The sequence below is a fragment of the Pararge aegeria genome, chromosome 2 (genome assembly GCF_905163445.1).
Source record: "Pararge aegeria chromosome 2, ilParAegt1.1, whole genome shotgun sequence".
Taxonomy (NCBI): Eukaryota; Metazoa; Arthropoda; class Insecta; order Lepidoptera; family Nymphalidae; genus Pararge; species Pararge aegeria.
The window spans coordinates 19,826,866-19,845,303 of NC_053181.1; the positions used below are offsets into that span (position 1 = coordinate 19,826,866).

The window sequence follows — 18,438 nt, forward strand, 5'->3', positions numbered from 1 at the left end:
TTAGTTTTGACAAGTTGTACGTCAATTTGAATTTGACATTAGCGACGCCGCCATAACTTTTGTCTATGGGCAAAAGCAGTTGAATAAATTGATCACTGTCGTCTGTCGAAACCGAAACGAGAATCGCAAAGGCCCCGCCTATAAATCCTGTAAATATAATTTACTCGGGCTTTCGCGATGATGCTTTTATAAAATAGATAAAATAGGTAATATATTTATGAAAAATTCCGTATAAATAATGGTATTGTGTTTTTAGATCTATTGAAAGTATCCAAAGGCTATTATCGATTTACAAGCCGCTAAATTGTCATAAAATACGTGAGTTCGTGCGTGTTTTTTCGTCTGTTCGATCGTATTAAAGTGTGTTTGAAAGGGCTGAGGGTTTACCGTTACTCGTGTTGAGCGCAATATAAGTTTTTTATGTCATAATTGGGCGTCAGTTCGGTGTATTATTGTTACTATTTATAGTGGGTGTTGTCATTGTGCCTTGGGCTCTATTCGGATTAGGTCATCGAGTGTGGTGAACATGTGTGCCGGAGAAAAGTGGTTTATCACTAAATAAGACTTGTTTCATTTCTTATTAGATCTGTGCGGCAGCAGAGTGGTGGAACAATGGAAACCAGTAAACTAATATGTGTCTTCGCGATATTATCGCAAGCGGCAGCTTTGTGTGAGTATTCCAGACATATATAGATATTTTCTAGCAAGAGCTTCATGTTGAACTTGAATGAACTGTTATCACTACTTACGCTTCTCACGATTAGAGGTTCATTCAACTTTTCGTATTATTTGTTATTAACTTTAAATGTTTGCATGAGACTTACTTCATTTCATTTGATAAACCATTCACATATAATATAATATATAGGTGCTTATTCACAAACACATTAATACACATTGAGAAAACATTTTTTGCTTGAAGCTAATTCATATAAAAGCGAACAAACAAATTTAAGTAAGAAGACAAAATGAAAGTAATCTTATAATAATATTAGGATAAGTACACTCAGCTATAATATTGTTGTCCCTTGCCAACAGAATTCATAACCCATTTAGGAGGCTCATCTATGTTGAGGCTTAATAATGGTTTACTAGTCAGTAGAAAACAAGTGCTATATTTTTTAATTATGAGATGTTATGATGCTAGGGTGCCTACTACCATTGCTTAATGTTGCACTTTTAAATTTTAGTGTTATGTTGTTAAAAATTAAAGTCCTAGGATGTTTAGGTTTAGGTTGCTAGTTTTTAGGTAGTCCAGGTCTGTCATAAATTATGTCTATTTCAACTACTTTAAGTGATCATAGTATGGCCCCATGTGTCCATCATCTCGTCACCTAACCCAAATACTCAGTCCAAAGCACCCAATATAATAACCCAATTAACAAATTCCGAACTCAAATGAGAAACTTGAGAGGGCAAAACTGTTATGAACAATGCAGAATAATCTAATTGTGAATAGAAACAATAATAAAATGAAAAAAATTAAAACAGAACTATTATGCTGAGATTCATATATGCAAAAGTTATTATGCAAACCAATTATTTATCTTAACAAGTAGGATTTTGGACCAATAAAACATACACTTTTTAAATATGATCCCAGAAAAAATTTAGATCTACTATTACAGAACTGTTAAAACTCAATTTTTTGTTGTTATTTTTAAATATGTATAGGTACCTACACAAACAGGTTCAAGATTTTTAGATGTACAAGACAAAGTAAGGGATCATATGCATCCAAAGCTGAGTTGAATAAATGTATGATTTATTAATATAATCTACATTCCTTATTTATATACTGCCTTTGCACATTTTTATTCTTCTTATATTTTTGTTTTTAATTTATATTATCTTTATCCCTTAATTGTGTGCAATAAAGAATTTATCTATCTATCTATATATATAAAAAAATAATTTAGCCTTTTGTTCTACTACCAATTATTACTTTTTAATTAAACATAATAACTAATTGTGAATTTATAAGATATAAATTATATAAAGTTAATTTTGTAGTGTCTTTTTTTGTGTAATTCATAGGTCTCAGTTAAGTCAGAAGTCACCTCATTTGCGTATATATATATAACTTTACAAATGTTTTTTTGCTATTTTGTAACCCCCTCGCTCCATATCAGAATATACTGTGGCACTCTTATTATTGTGTGCCATTAATAAGTAATATGAAGAGGTCACATTGGGCACCCTCAGTATAGGATCTTCAATAACCTATAAGAGTCCACTGCTGGAGTAAAAGCCTCTCCCAGCAGGGGGTTTTGTCCAGATCGCTATAAAGGACACTGCCTGTTCTCCTTTATATTCTCTCAGTCACCTTTCACAATGCTAGTGGGAAGAGGAGAGGTGGTGGCTTAATTATGACCTGCTGTCACCACATAGATTTAGAACTTCAATTATATGCAAATAAACTATTAGTTAATCACAATACAAGCAGTGTTCTGATATCCTGAATGTTTAGGCACACTAAAACTACAGATTGTCTCTGTCTTGCTGTGTTCATTTCAGTTTTAAAATCACAATTTTTAGGTTTTACGTATTGCTAAAGAACTAGAATGTAAGAACGACTTTAAACTACTCTGTACTGGGTAAAAAGAAAACAATTTTAATAGTGCCCCTTGTTTAGGCATAAGGGTAATTATCTTCAAGTGGCATGAAGCTATGCCAGTGACAACTTTATGGCCAAGCCAATGATTTATAGCAATGCTAACTGACATTGACTATTTACTCATAGACAACATGGTAACTAGTTTCAATACTTACTTACATAGCTTAGAAAAAAGTAGGTGGGTGTGTATTGGTATTGCCTGTAATATCTTATCTAAGATATTTATTTGTATTGATTTATCCCTACTAATATTATAAATGTCAATGTAAGTTTGTTTGTTACGCTTTCACACAAAAACTACTTAACCGATCCTCATGAAACTTTGTACACATATTCTTGGAAGTGTTAGAAGTAATATAGGATACTTTTTATCCCAACATTAAGCTTGGTTCCTTTGGGAGAGGGGATGAAAGTGTTTGACGATTCTACACCATAACTCAGACAAACTATAACCAATTTAAATAATTATTTTTGTAGTTGTTTTGTGTTGATCTGTTGTATGTGGTTGGAGATAGAGGACAGAACTCCTCAGCGGACAGCAGCAAACCCCAAATTTAAGGCTTAGCAATACTGAATACTTTAATTTTTTTTAGAACTACAACTAAATTGAATGCCACATCAAAAAACTAAATTAAAAGCAGACGAAGTCACAGGCAACAGCTAGTTTTTAATAAAATAATGTAATGCTGATGTAAAAAATCACATTTCCTATCACACACACTTATGAAGTCTTCATATTATGTATATATATTATGTTAAAAAATATTAAAAGCTGCTGGTTTATATCCTCATCTTCAGCCTATTGATGTCCCTGCTAGGCATACACTTACTTTTACATAGGTGTGAGGTGTTATGGAAAGTGTACCCACCACACTGCTACAATGTGGGTGGGCTGATTTACATGATTTTTTTTACAATATTTAAATATGGCTTAATGTATCTTTTTAATTCTATATCCATGCCAAAACATGATGCATGTTTGCTTTGTTGTCAATGTTAAAGAAGGGCAAACTGTTCCTTTAGTAATAGTTGATGTGCTAAATGAATCTGTGGAGTTTGTTTTTTGTTTTTCAAACAGATTATCTCTAGAGCTACCTGCAGGGCTAGCACAGGCAGGAGATAAAAATTACATCCCCCAATTATATCCCCTGACAAGATTTAATTAACATGTCCACCTCCTACAGCATGTGAATATGGTATAAGAATTTTACCCCAGTTTATTGTTACACATATATTATTTTCACTTGTTCGCCAGTGCTCTGAGAGTAATAAAGCTGTGGGAGAAGATACATTTTTATCCTTTATCTGGGGAGATAATTGTCTCCTACCCATGCTAGCTGTGCTGTTGGATTTTAAAAATCTTTCTTACATTAAATTGTGCCTTGAGAAATATATAGGCTTGGTATTCTTGAGTAAGGTTTAGGCTTTATTAAGGCACGCTACAATTCAAGTAAGTCAAGCCAAAGCCAAAGTTATTATTAGAGGGAATATTCAAAATCACAGGAATCCACTTTTAAAAGCATGGTTATTAAAAAACGGTGGGGAATGGACAAATAAATGGAAGAATACTGAAAGATAAAAGTTAGTTAAAGGTCAAATAGTTTTTATAAACTTTGCATTTATCATGAGTTATGTTTTAATTAGAAATATAATATTATTAACCATTATAAGAATTATAAGATAAGAATTAAATTATTTCTATACCTATTATTACATAATATATTTAAATTGTAACGATTGATTCGTTTTCACTAATTACATGTAGGTATTTGTTATGTATAAGGTAAGGTATAGGTTAACTATCACCAATTCTACTATAATTTATTGTTTTTTTTATTATCCTTTTTAATATTAAAATATGTTTTAAAAAAATATTGTTCGAAAATTTATAAAAATCTACTCTTTCGCTTGCGCGGCATTTGAGTAACCAAGCAACCGGCGCGGCGGTCAGGCCTCCAAAGTGTGGAACCTCCTCACAATACGAGCCGTTTCAAGGATTACTACCTCATTTTTTCTTCGGTATAAGACCCTTGATCCAACAACCAAGGAAAAGATTCGAATGTTGATCAAAACTTTTCGCGAGAAGACCATTGACTGAAACGACTATCGGAACAATAACAGTATACTCAACACTCCACATGGCGGTAATCTCGTGAGCAAGGTCCGAGTATTTAGATACTTTTCCTTTTCATCTTTCACCAGATTATCATCATGTGGAATAGTAATGTCTAAAATTATTGCACGGCGCACTGATCGATCGACTACCACTATTATTGACATGAATGAATTTGAATTTTTTGAATTTTATAAAGTCGCTATGTGTAGATGTGTACATTCAATTAATAAATTAAATTAAATTAATTAATTAATTGGTGTGCAGTGACGTCACCGCCGCGGATCGTCAAGCAGCCGACGGTTGAGGAGCTGCTATTCCAAGTGGCGCAGCCCGGAGAGGTGGACAAGCCTTTCATCATCGAGTGCGAGGCGGAAGGAGAACCGGCACCCAAGTACGTGTACCTTTTTTATGTTATGATAGCCTAGTGATTACAGCTTCGACCTTCCTTTCGCGGGAACAGAGTTCGATCGACCTTTAACTATTGGGAGCTATATGCGTTTTAAATGTAAGCGATTGAAATACCTTGCTGTACTTAATATCGTGAGGAAACCTGCATGCCTGAGAGTTCTCCATAATGTTTTGGTAGGTGGGTGAAGTCCACCAAACCGCACTGGGCCAGCCTGGTGTGTCGAGACCCATGTTCTGCAGTGGGCCGGTAAAGAGGTTAATATGGTTATGATGAATCAAAAGCATCTTTGATGTGCGTACGTAACTCGCGCGGTTACGTATTCGGGGAGGGGTGTGCCGTGGTAACGCTTCCACCTGTGACTAGTCTTGACCTACTTGCAAATAAAGCTATGGTAGCTCTAAGTAGAGCAGTGAGAAAACTTAAGATGGATCAAATAGTTATTACGAAACGAAACAAAAACAAATCGAACTGACAACCTGGTGACTGGGTTGCGGCACACACAACCGCAACATCCTCTATTCCCTGCCTCATATACATGTATTCGTTTAAGCAGAGGGTGCCATTCAGAAATCCATTAGCTAGCCAAACACGTAATTCAATCGGCTGTTGAAAAATCGATGTCCAGTATTTCGCCCGGATCAGCCAGACGTGTATTTCCGGTAATAAAGCCATCGCAATTTCGCTAATGGCTGCAAGATTGGATCCCGAACCGGTTATGTTATCGGACGCGGGGTATTGCAACATCATGTTCGAATCTATTACCGTTACTTTTTATAATTATACCTAGCGGATGCGTGTGGAATTTTTGGTCTCCATGGAACTAAGGTGTTTTCAAGGGCTATGAAGTTCCAAGAATACGGCTCCAGTACGGTACTCATGATGCGGTGATAGCATAGTGGCTAGACAGATTTCGAACACGTAACTTTTTGGAGTTATATATATGCCTTTTTAATTTAAAAGATTAAAATATTACTTGCATGAACGTTGAACGACAACCTGTACGGCTAGCAGGGGCAGGAGACAATATCCCCGGGGAAAGGATAAAAAATCATTTTCTCCCACAGCTTTATCAAATCTCAAGTCGAAATAGTATAAGTTTAATAATAAACGGAGGTAAACTTCTCGTATTCCATGTTCCCGGGCTATAGGACAGGTGGACACGTTAATTCTATCCCTTGATATTACAATATGTGAATCTGTTGGTGGTGCTTCAAATACATAAATAAATAATAATCATTTAAATAAAAAGTATAACTTAGTCATTTATTATTTATTAAACTCATCGGGGGTGGAATTTTTTAAAAGATAAAATACACTTCCCTATTTAATTCTGTTGTAAATATCCTAGAATGATCCCCCTGAGATATATCCCGGTTTCGTTTGAATTTTCCTTTGCCGTAAACGCGTTATGAATTGTAAATATCAATCGGTATATGAATTTTTATTGAAAACGTTGGGGGTTTCTTCCTGCACCGACGTTTTAAGGCTGCGCTTTCCTCTAGGTCTTAGGCAAACTAAACAAACGTAATCGTGTCGGGTCTACTTTTTCAACCTAAATAAGGTTATATTATTTTATTTGTTAAATTAAATAGATCTGATATCTGAGCTAGATTTCCTTTTTCACTTGAATTTGTAAATTCACGTGTGCTTTTTTTTTTTAACTTGTCGGTCACTATACAGTAAAATTGAACTTTGCGCGTGACAGTTTTAATAAAAATTCCCAAAAAAGTTTTTTTCTATGCATGGTCGGTACAATAATTGTTAGGAGTTGAAGATTTTCTACATATAAATACTCGATTTTTTTTCTTTATTTGTGTTTTAATGTAAATTATGTTTAAAGAATAGAAAACAAGTGTATTTAAAATAAAACATAGAAACAAATATAATGAAGTATGAATGATTGTTTCAATATATTTTCTGAATTAATACATAATTTACACAAAGAAGTAAAACATAACAAAGATTATAACAGTCATTTAGACAAGTAACCAAAAATAGACTATACTAATCATATTCAAAATAGCAAAATTATATTTGTACCTACCTATGTTAGGATTTACAAAACACAGTTGCTTTTACCGAAACACATTTAACCGTAACCCTAGCAAACGAGTTTTCAGCACGCAAAAGTTACACTCGTGGTTATATTTAATACTGCGGATTTATACATATTGACGGATAGGGCGTCGAACTTTACCGCCCTCGTCGGCTCCGGCCTGTAGCCTTAGTACTAAATTTGCTCGCTCGCAGTCGAGGTATGGTTTTCGCACACCAAACTCTGTAACCTCAAAGTAAAATAGACCTAATATAAATTGTATTAGAGGTGCAAATGCTAAAATTCAAATTTTTATTTAGTAAACGTTCTGCCAAAGCACGTGTTTAAGTGTTGTAGGCAAATTTGAGCTTTAACACAATGTGTAAAAGATCCATTTTACTCCGAATGTTCAAGTACATCGATACTCGAAAATGTCTCCTCGATTATAGCGTGCAAATCCTACTATGTACTAAGGCTGATGTTTTCGAACACCTCCGTTATGTAAACAAACTGGCAGCCGGGCTAAAAAATACTGGCTTTAAATTCGGCCAACCTGCATCGCCTTGTTAAATCCGATTCAGTTTTTCATCGCAGTGAGACCGGTTGGTTCTCGCCCGGGCCAAAATGGGTAACATTGATTTCCATGGAATCCCACGTGCATGCATCCGAGTGCAGAATACCTATAATAGAACGTCTTTATTTGCTCGAATGTGGCTTGAAAACTGCTAAAAAAAACAACCGATTTCGGTCTTTAAACCCCGCATCGGCATAATTTAAGTTAAGGTTTGGATCGTTTGATTATTAAACCGGTTAACCGGTTAGAAATGGGTCTCACCATTTCTAATTTTAGTTTGCTCATACAACAGGTATATTTACCGGTTAATCGAAGTAGCAATGTATTTTTTTTACAAAGCCGCATTATTTGTCAATGTAGAAGTCAGAAATTGGTCAATGCACTAACCGATGAACGCTGACGAACTATGGGTATCAAATGAAAGGGCATGACTAGTCGAATAATGTACGCTATATAAAAAGTCGGGGGATATAAAATTTTTCCACTTAAAGTGTCCAAAAGAGCGGTGCTGATCCAATCTGAAATTATTAACAGAAAGACAGACCCGTGGTTCGAAGCCAGAACCACGTGGTCCGCAGCCGAATATGCTTCTACTAGTCCAACGTGACAATCTATCGATACAGCAATGCATAAGCCGCAAAGTACATCACATATGATATAGTTTGTACATTTTTATCGATCCGATCTCTAGAACTCTTGAACTATCTGGAGCGCAACAACCATCCCGGCGATTTTAAGTGGATCGTGATATTTCTCTGGATACAAGTACGTATTGAGAATGAGGACGAACTTTTTAACGATTCGCAAAGCATTTTTCTATTTGAACATAATTATCGTGCAGTCTGGAGGGGCTTCGTCGAGGATTTTTTTTTTAAATTTCTGAATAGCCGCTTTTCATATTGCAGACGTTTGTTCACCTGCAAAGTGGGTGGGAATTTGAGCTTTTAACTGAGAATTTTTAGCTTTTAATTTAATCTCTGAACTGTCTTTACTTGAAATAAGCTATCGCCTGTTAATAAACCAACATAAAGTTCGGTCTGAAGCATTAAGACATATTTGAGAATCTGTTCTTTATTATACATGGCCTGAGGCTATATTTTTTGAATCACAATGAAATAGCAATCTTGGTAGGTACTAAAAGCATTTATAATAGGCGCTCGAAACTTAATTACTGTGAGATGATGATAACAAAGACAAAGTTAATCATCGACTACTACTGAGCAAACTGCAGGCAAATGGTATCTCTGACTCTTTGCTGAAGTGGAGCAAATCATACCTTGTGAATAGGAAGTCAAGGGTAGTAATTAATGGACATCAATCAGAAGTGTTTATAGCGGAATCTGGGGTGCCTCAAGGATCGAACTTAGGACCTCTATTTTTTAATATATTTATTAACGATATAACTGACATTTTCTTCAACAGCAATGCAAGTCTCTTTACTGATGATTTGAAATTGACGCGAATTGTTCACTGTGATAATGACATAAAATTATTACAGGAAGATTTGAGTAGATTAAATGATTGGTGTAATACGAATAAAATGTTCTTAAATGTTGACAAGTGCTAAGTATCACATAAAATTCACGCGGAATAAAAATACATTACTATCTGTATATGACATAGATGATAGGCAGTTGACTGAAGTTAGTATGATGCGTGACTTAGGCGTTGTTTTAGATAGCAAATTAACTTTTGTACCCCACATTGATAAAACTCTTGACCTAGCGAATAAATCGTTAGGATTTGTACTCAGGACTTCTAAAAATTTTAAAAGATGTGCTACTATAATAAGACTATTTGATTGAGCAAAGTTGAATATTGTTGCACAGTCTGGTCACCATACACTAAAATTTATATTAAGAGGATTGAAAGAGTACAAGAACGATTTTTGCGACTGCTCTCTTATAGATTCAATACAAATCTTCATAATTATACACATAGGCTTATTTATTTTAAAAAGCAAAGTCTTGAACATAGACGAGAGCTGTTGTCAGTGACATTCTTATTTAATTTGTTTAACAATGGCGTTGATTGTCCTGAACTGATTCACAGATTTGCGATTAGAACACCGCGCACAAACACACCTCGGGTTCCTTGTAATTTGTTGTATCACAGGCCTTATAGAACGAAGTTGGGTAAATGTTCTCCCTTACCAAGAATATCCGACATTTATAACGATTACGTAAAAAAACAAAAAGAAATAGACTTATTTCATAATAAATTCACTGACTTTAGGCGTAAAATTATTGACACTTAATTGTTCTATCTGACATTTCAAGATAAAAATAAAATAAATACTTGACTTATGTTATCAAATATTCAAAATTTATAAGCTTAAACTTGGACATTGATGTAAATTTTTTTTTTTAAATTTAATTTTTAATTTTATTCTTAATTTAATATGATTTTTAATTTTAATTCTATTTATATTTTTAACATTATTAATTATTAAAATATTTTTAGACATTTATTTTGTAATGCTATGTAAATAGTTATATATAAAATGTAATTAATTTTGAAATTATTTGTAAACGTTGTGAAAACCTGTAATAAGCTGAACATTCACTTAGCTCGCAACGTAAAAACTTGGACAAGAAAAAATGTATTAGCGGTTGGTTTTCCTAAATAAATAAATAAATAAATAAATAAACAAAAAAAAAAATTACCCGGCTAAGATTGTTGTTGGCTCTTCTTAGACCAGGGCGCGTTTGGAACCCTCGTAGCTTTAGGTTAAAGTTGGCGAAGGAAGTTATCACCATCCCCTTACAATTATGTAAACATATTATATGTATGAACGCTTCATAAGTGCCTGTGATAGGCCTAGATTAATAAAGAAGTTTTGAATTCGAATTTTTGAATTTAGTACAACTGAATTTTACGCTGTGCAAGTAAAAGTACATATAAATATACAAATCCCACCTACAAATCAAAAATCACTTGTAAAAATATTCGTTGCTTTACTTTGATAAATCCGAAATTAACCCTGTCTGTCAGTTACGTGATCACGCAAAAACCATCAAACCGATTTTAATGTAATTTGGTGCAGAGATAGACTATACCTTGAGAAAGGACATAGGCTATCTTTCATCCCGAAAAAAGCCTTGTCAGGGTTAATATAGGGGGTTTAAAGTTTGTATGTCCGTCATTGTGATAAAACAATTAATCTTTATATTAAGGCACACGATAAGGATAAATAATTTATTTGTAGTCGATTAATTTGAATGTTGCCAACAACTTTCTCGTTTCTCATTCAATTGTTTGTAAAAAACATTCGAGTGTGGGTGGACAAGGTATCTAAGTAATCGACGTTATTAATCATAACCGTCTTCGGTTTCTGTATGAGTCCATCGTCTAGGATCTAATTTTCTGTTATTGTTCACCGTCTCGGGGACAATGAAATGGAAATGACCAATTAGCATTTATGAGCCGCCTTATAGATTTTCAAGGAGAGCTAACTTGATTTAATGACTCCACTCTCATTCAATTACAGACAGAGATGTAGTATGTAATTGAATGAGACTGGAGTTGTGACGGGCAAAGCCAGTCGTTTGGGATCTGCAACGCAACGCAATCCTTAGGCAACGTTGAACCCTGGGTGACCGATTTTGGGGGTAAGAAATATATAATTCCACAGGATCCCAAAAGCCCACGGTAACAATAATAATAAATAACTTTATTGCCATGGTATATCATAAGTTCTGGATATAGTAATAAACTTAGAAATAATATGGCAAATGGTCGCAAACGCTCAGCTCAGATTTCCAGTTTGCTCACTATTGTTTCTATATGACTATCCTTACACTCAGTGGCGCGATAGGAGTTTTCAGGGTTGTATGAAATTTTTAGGGTAGGTAGTGCATTTGTGCATATATGAAGTGCATGCCACTGCTTACTCTGTGGTAGAATAAGCAGGATGGCAGTAACAAAAAGTCGCTAAAACATTGTATTTATCGAATGATTTATGATTCATGTAGACTAAAAAAAGAATTTTTATTTAAATTCGAAGTGAGATCGGTATTTATTTTAAATAAATTATACTGCAAAATCTAGCGATCCGCCATGACAGGTGAAACGCTAAATTCAAAATTATTGCGTCACTTCTATAATATTTTTAAAATAATATTATTAAAGTTGTTCAGCTTAAACTTCGAAAATCTCTGTGTATATCAAGTATTTCGTGATTTCAAACTATCAAACCTAAATATTTTTTTTATCAATACCTAAAATCTAAATCAATAATCTTTAACTAAAGACTTATAATTAGCCTATGACGTTACAAGTGCGGTCATGTCACTCGGCGAGCGTTTTCGTGGGATATAATTTGCCATTTATATCAACCAAACCAATGGATATAAAAGATACTTTGAAACATAATTTTTTCAAAATTACTTATCGTACCTATTTTGTTCAAAACTAGGCCAGTAGACGCTCGTTTGTTGACGGCTCGAGTGTTTAATTAACATTTATAGCGGCGCAGTGCAGGATAACTGGGTACAGACTCCAGACAAGGGTTTTATCCTGGAGTTTTATGTACGGAGGTTTAATCGCGGCACTATTATTCAGCACACTTCAAAGCTAACTGCTCTCCCGTTGAACCTTTTGAGATTTGTTCCACGTTGGAAATTCCGTTCGTTTTGATGTATGCTTTTATTTATTAAACTGCTTCGTTCGTATGCCCATTCATTATTTTTCACTAGCGGTCCGCGTATAAGTCAACCTAAAAAGATAGACATAAGCTGTCGCGGACTTTTGGAACTCTTGAAGGGAAACAAATTTGTCATGAATGATTTTATCGAAACTTTAAGCTGAACTATATAAATTCGATGATTAAGCATCTATTTGAATAAGAATAAATCATCATAATATCAACCCATTATCGGGCCACTACAGGGCACGGGTCCCACAATGAGAAGGAGTTAAGGCTGTAGTCCACCACGCTGGCCGCGTGCGGATTGGTGGACTAAGAAGAATTAATACTGCGATACAAATGCAACCCACTTTTTCCAACAGCGATCTAATAAAATGTTGGGACACAAAAGCTGCTATCTCGACTTAACTATGATATCCAGATATATTCGGACCTCGCGGACTTTTTTGTAGGTAATAATGAGTACTTTAATGATGTAATAGATACATGATCTTTATGTACCAGCAATAGTTTTCTCAGCGCACGCCAAATATTGAATTTATAGAAACAAATTTTGGGTTCTCCCATTATTTTGAAAAAATGTATTATAGCCTATGTTACTTCGCGATAGTTTAGCTTTCTTTTGGCGAAGAATTGGTTAAAATCGATGCAGTACTTTCGGAGCCTATAAATAACAAACAAAAAAAAACATCTCTATAATATTATACAATATGATATTACTAGGTTTGTGACCATAAAGAATCCAATTTGAATCGTACATTTATCCTATAAAATAAAAAGTAGCCTGTGTCACTCTTTAGCTTATAAACTATCTATGTATAAATTACGACAGACTTCTTATGTAATATTCTTAATAGCCACTAGTTATGTACCTACAATTCCTTTTGACAAAGAAGGTACAACTGTAGTTTCCGAAGTGACGGTCTATTCTTATTGCAGGACTATGCAGTTGTGTCCTTTGTCGTAAACTGTACCATTCAACACCGCACAGTATCTCTTTGCGTCTGTCAGCCGAAATTCCCCATCGCTACGCACACTGCCTTTGTTACAGTTGTATTGAATAGTCACGCTTTTTAGTCGAATAAAAAATATAATCTTTTAAAGAATATTTTAACGTACCTGTGCTAAATTATTCTTCTAAGTAGAAGATAAGAAACTGCTTCAAATTTCTAGTCTCGGGCTGAAAAACTCGATCTGAAAAATGTATTTATTCGACCCAGAATGTATACCTCAACCTCTATCAGAGAGGCTGTCGGCAAGGCAGAAAAGGGGTCTTGACCATATCTCACGTTATTTAGGGTTATGTAGGGACAGACTTGTTGTTTTGGTTTTGGTAGATTACAATTTGGCATTACATTTTAAATTAAAAAAAATCCGCTTTAGTATGTATAATTATATTAAAACTTTGGTGATTTGTAAACTTGTATTTTGATCAATAAGCTTTTCAAGGTAACTAACCTTTTTTAAAGTGTTTATCTAGCAGTAGTATTCCTCATAATTATTCGATCTGCCCTTAATAGAATAATAGAATAAAGATATAAAAGAAACCCCATAATAATATCTTACAACGTTTAATCGTTTTAGTATCTCTTATCACACCATAGCACATTATATAAACGAAACATGAATCTATCTGAATCTGGACGAAGACAACTTTGTATCTTTAACCAAATGTACATACAAAGGCAGATTTGCTAACATATATAAACCAAATAAATTTAATTTAAGTTGCCACGACGGTTCCAAGCACGCCATGTTTTAACAAGAAGTCCAGAACTCACTTGGCCATTGTTCTGGTTCGATTTAATCTTATAAACCTATTTCCTATAACAACAAATACTCCTTCTTTATTCTCAAGGGATTTTTACCGAGCTGCGCTGATATTTTGACTTTAAATAACTGGGCATACTCCCATATGCTTCGTCGCTTGAAAATATTATGTCGAAACGGTTGCACGCTTCCGTCGTCATAAAACTCCCTCGGGCCCTGTACCCGTTGCCAGGTCGCGTTTTAATCACTAATTAAATGTATCCTCTAGCACTGAAATAGATCTGGAGAGCGAATCAAATAGCCCTGCGTACATTTTTACATTTAATTAAAAGGGACTTGCACTCTATGCAGGTATTTGTCTGGTGGGAAGCTTCGGCCATGGCTAGTGTCCGTCCTGCCGACAAAGACGTGCCGCTGAACGATTGATCATTCCTTATATAGCTGGTTGCTTCTTTAAAACGTAAAAATATGAATGTAGGTTTACAGGAAACCCCTTTGGAATAGTGGTGGGCCGAACATGGGTTTCACCGAATACGAACATTCGGCCGAATATTCGGTAAAACTTTTACCGAACCGAATATTCGGCCGAATATTAGGTACATTTGATTCCGTTCCGTAGCACAAATGCAGGTCTAAACTTGTTTACGCTAAGCGCGCGGATTGCCGCCAGACCCACCCGCCCGCTACCTAGAACATTGACACGTGCGTTTATTTTGATTCATTTTTGAACAGTTTTTTCCTTCAATTAAGATAAGACCTGATTACAATATATTATTCTAAAGAGTTTACACAGCAGCCTAATCCCAAAACAGCTAGATAACTATATTTTGCATTAAGTTATTAGGTATCTTTTTACCAACCAACCTTGAAAATAAAGCTTCAGTGACGACAAAAACAGAAAGCTATACTCTAAAATACTTACCTCATTATACTGTACACTCAAATCATGATAATACACGGTTCATAACATAACAGTAAAAACTTTGAGTATCACTTTGCCGAATATTAGGTGATTCAGCCGAATATTCGGCCGAATATGAATATTCGGTAAAGCTGCCGAATATGCCGAATACCGAATATAAAACGAATATTCGGCCCATCTCTACTTTGGAATTCGTAGTTTGTAGCCGACTCCTTTGGACTTGATTTTGACCCTCTTCAAACGGCCTGATTTCGTTTAAACTTTGTAGATATATCGAGGACATATGAAAATACACTAATTTGATAAGATTATTCCCATTTTCAATTTTATTTAAATTTATAAGATTTCCATCTATAGTCGATAAGGCAGGAATGATGTCATTTAAAATTGGTTTGTTTTTTTATACCAAGCGTGTTGTTTAGTTTTTATGAAATATTTTAATTTATTTCAGGACCAAAAATACCCTATGTTATTCGCCGTCCTTTCAACTAACTCCATGCCAAAAATCAAATCGATATCATTTCCCATGCTCCCCAGTACCTTTTGGGATATTTAGGAATTCACGACACGTATTTCCAAACCCCCCTTCACGTGCTACGGTCACGTGCATTGGTGACAGCGAGATAATGAAGTCGCCACGCTGCGTGTCGTAGGTGCAAATACCTGCCTACCGATGTACTATTTATTGGTGCGCCTATCGGTGATGCGTATTCTTATTAGATTGTACCCGGAATTTAATTAAACCGGTTTCGAAATCTTCTGCATCATCATTCTTAAGCCTGCCTCATCATTCTGGGCACTCTCGTAGACGGCATGGAATTAGAGCATCGACCCCATTATACTCCTCCAATCAGTGACGTGCATAGAGGGTATGCACAGGGTATGAAGATGGTAAAAAATTAAGAAAATCTTCTGTATCTATTGTAAGAGTTATAAAAAGCCTACCAGTGCCCCCAATGTGGGTCTATCTAACGTAAGTTATGTGCCTTTTTAACCGACTTAGAAGGAGGAGGTTCCCAATTCGTCGGAATCTTTTTTTTTATGTATGTTACCCGATTACTCGGAAGACGCCTGAACCGATTTGAAAAAATCTTTTTTTGTTTTAAAGGGCATGCTTTCCAGGTGGTCATTTATTGCTGCTATTAAAAATCAACCATAATGTAACCGAAAGTAGCAAATTTTTGCCTTTTTAGTTCATTATTTGGCGTGCGCTGAGAAAAGTATTTATGATACATAAAAAATATGTACCTATGATACATAATGATTAAAGTTACTCATTATTACCTACAAAAAAGTCCGCGAGGGAATATATCTAACTATCATATTTAGGTTACAACAGTAGCGTTTGTGTTCTTGAATTTAATTAGATCGCCGCCGGTAGAAACAAATGTTGGTTACACTCGTATCGCAGTATTTTTTTTTGCTACTATATTACTTGCTTTAACGGTGGAGCAAAACGTCGTCGTCGGTGGAGGAAGTGCTGATTCCCAAACGACGTTTTCCTCCATAATGTTCTCTATAATGCCTGGAGCCTGGATGCCTGGGATGCCTGAGAGTTCCCCATAATGTTCTCAAGGGCTTGTGAAGTCTACCACTCCGCCCTTGGGTTGGTAATGATGAATATGGGTTGGCGGGCTCTAACACATTTATTTTCACATCCCAGTGATAATTCGGGACCGTCGTTACCTTAGGCCTTACCCACGGGGTTGACGACGCCAACTTCCTAACTCCGAGCTGGTACTGGAAACTTATCAAACAAACAAAGAATCTTATTTATATCTGACAATAAGTGGCCCGTAGCGGAATAAGAACCCAGGTCCATGGGCTACGGAGTCAACCATTCCACTTTTTGCACCGAGTTCCTATGTAATAATGGCTTTTAACACTTGCACTGCTTTATAATTTGATTAAACTTCTTTTAACACTAATCTTTGTTAAATTATATTTAGTTTTTCTTATTTTTAGAGCAAAAAATCTCGAGAGACCTTGTTTCCGTGACAGGTCCGTGATGTCGAGCATCAATATAGCAACAAATAAACTTTCATCCCCTATTTAAACGTTTCGTGGATGGAAAACATTTAGATATTTTACCATTTTAACCGTCAACACAAATAGCAATTTGCAAAATAGTAACTTTCTTATAAACTTTTATCCCCAAAAATATGAGGGGTGAAATTGAAAGTTTTATAGCCTCAGGAATTGCGAAAATAAAATCAAATGCTTAAAAAAAAAAAAAACGACCGGAAGTACCACACAATATTACAGCACTTTTAAACAAACAAAAATAGCTTCATTATTTATAATAGACTACGTATATTGTCGTTAAATCGAAATTTATGATGGTAGTTTGATTGCAATGGGCTGGTAGAACAGTGCAGCGGGCGACGCCTCGATGACCTCATTCGATACAGGTTGTGTTCCGAGAATCGTTTGATGCAAAATCGTTATTTTGAGGCGTTAAGCGATGGAACTCGTGGCGTATGCGCCCGAATTGGATGCATTCCATAGATTGTGCACGTAGCCCTGCCTTTTACGGTCATGTTTGGGTCTTTCGACATTAATCCTATCGAAAGTATTGTTTCAGTATGGGTCCACCAATCCGCACTGGGGCAGCGTGGTGGACTACGGCCTTTACCCCTTCTCATTGTTGGAGGAGACCCGTGCCCTGTAGTGAAACCGTAATGAGTTGATCCCGATTCCCGAGTCGATTCAAAATTTTTATATGGTAGAGAGGAGGCCCGTGCCCAACCATGTCCCGTATATTAGGCTTACGTTGTTCGTTGGTTTGCTCTTCACGTCATCAAAAGCTTATAACAATCCTCTGTTGGAGTGGTTTTTGATGCTTCAATATTAGTCGTATATTGAAGCATCAAAAACCACTCCACTTTAGTAGCGCTACTTGAACAGGCGGTTAGCGACTTCATGCCATTTAGCAGTCGACTGTAATTATTTTCACCTCTAATGTACAAAACGTTAACTAAAATTGGGAAAATGAAAAGTTTGTGTGAACATTCCGCGAGTGTGAAGTCAGATGTGCGCGGGGCGTTTTCTCTGTTTCTGGACACAATTTTTGCATTTTATGCAATAATGCGCACATAGCGCTCAACTAGTTATAAATCTCACTTATAAACAATCAAGATGACTTGTGCCTGTTTTCACTAAACCGAATGCCTAAAGATTTAGACAATGTCTAAAGAAAGAAAACGTTTCATTAACTCTTAGGTGGCAACTATTGGTGAACGGGAGATGTATGCCTAGGAATCTAATTTGATTAGGTGTAACTTATTTAGGCATTACCTTGTTCGTTGTTAGTAGAAATGGCTATAAGGTACCTAATTCACTTACGC

At 35.4% G+C, this 18,438-nt stretch overlaps 1 protein-coding gene across 4 annotated transcripts in view; it reads left to right on the plus strand.

Annotated features, from left to right (window-relative positions):
* The first annotated feature begins 105 nt into the window (after window positions 1–105).
* LOC120628013 (neuroglian-like) overlaps window positions 106–18,438 on the plus strand; it is an 80,299-nt gene continuing 61,966 nt past the window's right edge. For 3 of the 4 annotated variants that reach the window (XM_039896220.1, XM_039896195.1, XM_039896212.1), the window contains exons 1-3: window positions 106–206; window positions 585–670; window positions 4,998–5,124. In XM_039896220.1, the coding sequence (XP_039752154.1) occupies window positions 613–670; window positions 4,998–5,124 (185 nt within the window). In that variant the 5' untranslated portion in view covers window positions 106–206; window positions 585–612. The remainder of the gene's footprint in view (window positions 207–584; window positions 671–4,997; window positions 5,125–18,438) is intronic. The other variant, XM_039896205.1, reaches the window with a different exon arrangement.